Source organism: Babylonia areolata, chromosome 25 (genome assembly GCF_041734735.1).
Source record: "Babylonia areolata isolate BAREFJ2019XMU chromosome 25, ASM4173473v1, whole genome shotgun sequence".
Taxonomy (NCBI): Eukaryota; Metazoa; Mollusca; class Gastropoda; order Neogastropoda; family Buccinidae; genus Babylonia; species Babylonia areolata.
Window position 1 is genome coordinate 30,374,870 of NC_134900.1, and position 6,835 is coordinate 30,381,704.

The following is a 6,835-nucleotide window of genomic DNA, read 5'->3' on the forward strand; positions in this document are numbered from 1 at the left end:
CTCTCTTTTCATCTCTCTGTCTCCATCTCTATTTTCACCTCCCCCCTACCCCATCTCTCACTCTATCTCCCCCACCTCACTCTCTCTCTCCCTCTCTCTCTCTCTCTCTCTTCCAAGCCTCAACTGAAAAGACTTGCTGGGGAGTTGGCTGTTCTAGACACTATAGTTCTTTTTGTTTTTGTTTTTTTGGAGTGGCAGCAGCAGCAGCAGCAGCAGATGGATTCCGAGAGGGGGAAAAAAAAAAAGAGAAAGAAAGAAATGTGGGTCACTTCAAATGCCAGGCCAGGTGAACAGGGTGTTGACTCGAGTGCAGAACGGGGAGGGAGACAAGAAAGGAGCACAAAATATGATTTGTCACACATGAGAGATTAGTCATGGACCTGAATATAACGTAATAATTATCATCAGGTTGTATTTGTTGTTGTTGTTGTTGTTGTTGATGATGTTTGTTATTATTATAATGACCGTATTTTCCTGAACGTCGTCGTAAACCCGAATATATCATTAGGTTGGGTTTTTTTTTGTGTGTGTGTGGTTGATGATGTCAGTTGTTAATATGATTATCGCAATTTTCTGAACGTCGTCGTAAACTGAATATATCATTAGGGTTTGGGTTTTTTTTTTTTTGGTGTGATACGATGATGTCAGTTGTTATTATAATTATGGTATTTTTCTGGGGGCTGTCGTAGACTTGAATACATCATTAGGGGTTTTTGTTGTTGTTGTTGTTTGGCCTATTTTCGGTCAGCTGGGCTATTAGCAACACCGTGCTTGATTTGTTGTTTATTACATTTTCTGAACGTTATTGATTAGTCTGAAGAAACGAAGCAGGGTATACGTGTACCGCAGGTGTGATTCGTCATAAACCATAGCCAATATAGTTATATCATGATAGTAATGATAGCAAGAATGGTGAATGTGTGATTCTGACCGCTTGTGAATTTAGACAGCATTGTTGCATACCGAGATAACACAGCTTCGTTTGGCTCTGGATTCCAGTATTATAGTGTGCATCTGTATCGAGAGAAAAATTGTTCATTGTCCGTTTAGGTTTTTAGAATGAATGCCTTTGGAAAAGATTGAGTCTTTGAGACTTGCTCTTTGCGGAACCGTGCATTTTTCCACACACACACACACACGCACACACACACACACACACACAAAGTGCGTGTGTGCACGAACGCCCGTCCGCACGCATTGTATACACATTCTCTCTCTCTCTCTCTCTCTCTGTCTCTCTCTCTCTCTCTCTCTCTCTCTGTCTCACTCACACACACACACACACACACACACACACACACACACACACACACACACACACCAAGGCAGGTATAATTATTTCAAGACATCAAAGTACACAACGAACACACATTATTACACACGCACATCCACGTGCACCCATAGGTTATGTACATGTATGTCACGCACACACATACGCAAGCACGCACGCGCGCACACACACACACACGCACGCACGCGCACCCACCCACACGCACGCACGCACACACGCATGCATGCATGCATGCACTGCATGCACGCACGCGTGCACACTTAGACACACACACTCACCACATTATCTTGAGCATAGACACAATCATACCCACGTGCGCGTATGGGCTACACGCAAACTAATAAAGGCACATCGCATCATATTACCTTGTCAGAAAAATCAACATGCATTCTGCTGTAGTGAAACGGTGTGTCCGTAGTAGTTAAGGTGGTGATTAGGTTTTAGAGAAATTTACCCCGCCCCCTCCGCCCCCACCTCCCCCACAATTCTTCGATGCAAAGGATAAAAAACCTGCATTAATAAACATATATATGGCCATGGTGGTCGGCAAAGCTCTAAGCACCATAAATTTGATTTGAATAAACTCCTCTCTCACAACCCCCACTCACCTCCGGTCATCCTTGCCGCTCAGCTGGCTAGCCAGACACTCAGCACGTGAGCCTCAAACCCTGGACCCCAGCATCTGCAGCCCGTCACAGACTCTCAGTAACACACACCCACCCACCACCACCACCACCACCACCACGACGAAGCAAGACTCCTTGGACCAGCGGGTTGCAGCGCATATGGGCACCAGAGCCTATGATGATGTCTTCCTCGGAACGCAAACAAACAAAAAAATATATCCTTGCGTCAAAAGAATAGATAAATTATAAAATAAGTAACTGCACGACTTCAGCAGCAAACCGTGAACAGATGTTGGCGATGGTCCTTTTCTTTCTGGAGAGGTCTTTGCCTGAAAAAAGCTTTTCGCTGATTCGATGCTGAAAGAGGGTGTGTGTGCGTTTTGTGTGTGTGTGTGTGAGAGTGACGAAGGGAGTATGGCGGGTTTTGAGGACAGGATGTAGAGATCTATGCTGCGGCATGAGGCGCTGTTCTGGATTCCGCTGACAGACCTTCCAATGACGTCAGCCACTATCGATTAACGGAGGAAACGACCGCAATCTGAGAGGGCGAGAGAGAGAGAGAGCGAGCGAGCGAGCGAAACAGAGGCTGGTGGGGGGGAAAAAGGGAAAAGAAAAAGAATGAGAAAAACAGGACCCAGGCTTCTGGTGTGTGTGTGTGTGTGTGTGTGTTTGAGGCACAGGCGCTCCACTTTGTGGATGTGACTCCACACATCAAATCAAATAATCAGTTTAGCCAAGCCGATCGCAAGGTGACCGCCTTCTGATGCTGAAATCCCGTTGAAAATTACAACCATTCAACGAGAAAACAGACCAAACACTAAAGTCAAAGAACAAACAAACACAAAAAATACTGGAATATTATGAAAAAAACAAACGAAAAAACAAAACAAAACAAAAAACAACAACTATAGTTTGGTACCAAACAGTCCTGCTCAAACAGTGTACAAATTTAACGGAATTTTAAGATAACTGCTTCCTGACCAGCCCTCTGTCTGACAGCTAAGTTTATACTGCGGAACTGACCGCACTGGTTCTGGCATTAAAAATGGTTCTGTAAGCAAAACACAAGCGTTCTGTGGTTGTTTTTCCGGACTCCCAGTCACGTCAAGAGGCGATTCGATTACCTGCAGGAATCTGACACATCCGAAACTGCTGTAATTTTATTTTTTTATGAAACTTTTAACAAACAAAGGGAATGACGTCGTTTTGTCCTGGGTTCCGAGCCATGTTGGCATTCGGAGTAATGAAATGGGGACCAGCTGGCCAAGAACGCCACAAACTATAAGTTATCCAAGTCCTATGCTCCGTACACAGACATGAAGCAGAAAGTGAACACTTAGGTTTTTGGCAAGAGGAGTGGAACGCACAGACAGTCTGCTCCAAAAATAGTCCAGACCTAAACGAGATCCTCCCATCGGTTGTGAAGAACCGCAAGGAAGGAAGGAAGGGGGTGTCTGTGTTGTGCAGATTGCGCATAGGGCACTCTTTTCTCACTCAGTCTCACTTGTTAAAAGGGGGAGGAGGCCCCTGGGTGTATTCCCTGTGACGAGCCTCTCACTGTGAAACACGTGCTCCATGTCTGTTGGGATCTGCATGACGCTGGACACAGACATTACACGGCGGATTCTCTGAAGACTTCAAGCTGTTTCGTTATGTCCCCCTCCATGGACGCTGATGGATTAATTGAAAGAAGGTAACATTTTTGATTAGATTTGAAGCGATAATTTGTTTTCATTGTTGTTGTTTTTTTTGGTTTTTTTCCCCCATGACTCGAACTAGATTCTAACGTGGTGATCATCCTTGAGATGGCCTCAGTGGTTGGCGAGGCCCAAAGCACTATAATTTGATTTGAATCATTTCCTTCAGGAACTAAAGCCCCTTCTCATGTCATCTCCCACCTTTCTCTCTTATTGTGTTTATCTTATTTTTTTAAAACTAACATTGACCGACTGAGAGCATTTACCCATCAGTTCTGTAACGGCGATTTACATCAACGTAGCAGGCAGAGGAGTGTTGATTTACAAGTTTTGTTATTTTTGTGTGATATGCGTCGTTTGTTTTTCGATTGTGAACCCCCCCCCCCCTCTCCCCGCCCCCTGACATAAAAGCCAAATAGGCTATTGTCAATGAAGAATTTTCATTTCCCTGTCACAGAATGTCTTTTGCAGTCACAGCAATATATATCCATCGTATCCAGGAAACAACACAGGTAATAGGCACATCTATGCACTGCAGAAATATTCACCTATCGGTTGTGATGAATCGCGAGGGGGACTCTATGCTGTGCAGACTGCACACGGGGCACACGTTTCTCACTCACTCTTGTTAACTCTCTCCATACGAACGGCGAAAGAGACGACGTTAACAGCGTTTCACCCCAATTACCATCATCAAAATATTGCAAGCGGAAGGCTCTTGTACTGAAGAGGTGAATGTTGACAAAGAATACCACAATTCTGACGATGGAAGCTAAAGGTTGGGTCGTTCAGACACCCACTGAACATCCGAGGGGTCTGTGTAGAGGAGAAGAGAGGACTGGCCGTACTGAGTGAGTTAAAAGGGGGAGGAGGCCCCCTCAGTGTATTTCCTGTGATGAGCCTCTCACCGTGAAACGCGTGCTCCTTGACTGCTGGGCTCTGCATGATGTTAGACACAGACATGACATGGTGGATTCTGTGAAGACTGTTTCGTGCTGTCTCCTTCCATGGGCACTGGTGGACTTCTTGAAAGAAATGAAAGTTTTTAATCAGATTTGAATGTTTCGAACTCTGGAGGATATTTATTTTATTAATATTATTATTGTTTTTGTTTGGTTTGGGGGGTTGTTTTAGTGAAAAGATTGAAGCGATGATGAGTTGTTTTTTGCGTGTTTTTTTTTTTTTAACCCTTGACTTGAAGTAAAAGCGAACATGGTGATAACCTTGAGATGGCCCTAGTGGTCGGCGAGGCTCCAAGTGCCATGATTTGATTTGATTTGATTTGATTTGATGTACAGAAAATTTAATAATGAACTGTGATAGGCTTTATATTGTATCATACATCAGGTATCCCACACCAAGAGTTTTAAAACAGAAATCAGGTACGCCAACAAAAACTCGCATCAGCTGAGCGACGCGAGCTGTGGGGTAAGCGACCGACGCCCAGACAGTGTTGAACACGAACTGATGAGAGCCCATATAGCAAGCACGCACACTCAAACCCTGATTCGTGGCGTCCTCTCAGGGGATGGAATTTTCATTTCCGTCACTCCTCTCTCTTCCCTTCTGCCCACTTCTCTCTCTCTCTCTCTCTCTCTCTCTCTCTCTCTCTATATATATATATCCAATAACAAAAACAAGGAATCGCTAAAATTATCTGTCCCAACACTTGAAAACTGGCTGCAAAAATTTGCGGCGGGGTAAAACCAGACGTTCATACACGTCAAAGCCCACTCGCAAATCAATTGATATGCGAGTGAACCATGGGAGTTACAGCTCATGAACAGCTGAAACGAACTGTCAGTGTCTCCTGCAGCTCAGGAACAGTTAAAACGAACTGTCAATGGCCCCCAGCAGCTCACGAACAGCTGAAACGAACTGTCAATGCCCCCCAGCAGCTCATGAACAGCTGAAACGAATTGTCAATGCCCCCCAGCAGCTCACGAACAGCTGAAACGAATTGTCAATGTCCCCTGTAGCTCACGAACAGCTGAAACGAATTGTCAATGCCCCCCAGCAGCTCACGAACAGCTGAAACGAACTGTCAGTGCCCCTTGTAGCTCACGAACAGCTGAAGCGAACTGTCAATGCCCCCCAGCAGCTCACGAACAGCTGAAACGAATTGTCAATGCCCCCCAGCAGCTCACGAACAGCTGAAACGATACTGTCAATGTCCCCTGTAGCTCACGAACAGCTGAAACGATACTGTCAATGCCCCATGCAGCTCACGAACAGCTGAAACGATACTGTCAATGCCGCCCAGCAGCTCACGAACAGCTGAAGCGAACTGTCAATGCCCCCCAGTAGCTCACGAACAGCTGAAACGATACTGTCAATGCCCCCCAGCAGCTCACGAACAGCTGAAACGAACTGTCAATGCCCCCTGTAGCTCACGAACAGCTGAAGCGAACTGTCAGTGCCCCCCCCCCCCCCCCCCCCCCTGCCCCCAGATTTATGTCTACAATCCAGTGCCTGTGGGGAGAACCAGGCTTGAAGACTTGCTGCTGTTCTGTCACCTTGGCCTTTTTCGCTTCGATCCGCACGTGAGCTGGCGCCACAGGGTTTTGTGTCTGCTGCTGGCATCTCTTCTTGCTTGCTTGCTTGCCTGCTTTTCCTGCTATGCTTGCTTGTCAGTGCTAGAAAGTCACAGACCTGCTGTTGCTGGGTTCGCTGATTGACACTTTTTGCTCTCGGTCTCTCGGGGTACATGGGTCTACAAAAAAATCGAAAAAATCAAAAACACGAGCAATGGATGTGAAAAACAAAACAAAAAAGCAGCCACATATAAAATGAAGTAATCGGGGCACAGTAACCTGTCTCTGTCGGGGACTGAGAAAGAAGAGGTGTAAAGTGGGAGGAAGAGAAAGTAGAGACTGGTAAAGAAGAGGTGTAAAGTGGGGGGGGGGGGGGGGGGGGGGGGGGGGGAAGAGAAAGTAGAGACTGAGAAAGGAGAGGTGTAAAGTGGGGTGGGGGGGGGGGGGTGGGAAGAGAAAGTAGAGACTGAGAAAGAAGAGGTGTAAAGTGGGGGGAAGAGAAAGTAGAGACTGGTAAAGAAGAGGTGTAAAGTGGGGGGAAGAGAAAGTAGAGACTGAGAAAGGAGAGGTGTAAAGTGGGGGGGGGGGGGGGGGGGGGGGAAGAGAAAGTAGAGACTGAGAAAGAAGAGGTGTAAAGTGGGAGGAAGAGAAAGTAGAGACTGGTAAAGAAGAGGTGTAAAGTGGGGG

At 46.2% G+C, this 6,835-nt stretch overlaps 1 protein-coding gene across 1 annotated transcript in view; it reads right to left on the bottom strand.

The window, feature by feature from the left end:
- Positions 1 to 2,316, bottom strand: part of LOC143299850 (uncharacterized) — a 22,617-nt gene extending 20,301 nt beyond the window's left edge. The window contains exon 1 of the mRNA XM_076613341.1: positions 1,900 to 2,316. Coding sequence (XP_076469456.1) covers positions 1,900 to 1,909 — 10 coding nt within the window. The 5' untranslated portion in view covers positions 1,910 to 2,316. The remainder of the gene's footprint in view (positions 1 to 1,899) is intronic.
- Positions 2,317 to 6,835: the final 4,519 nt, after the last annotated feature.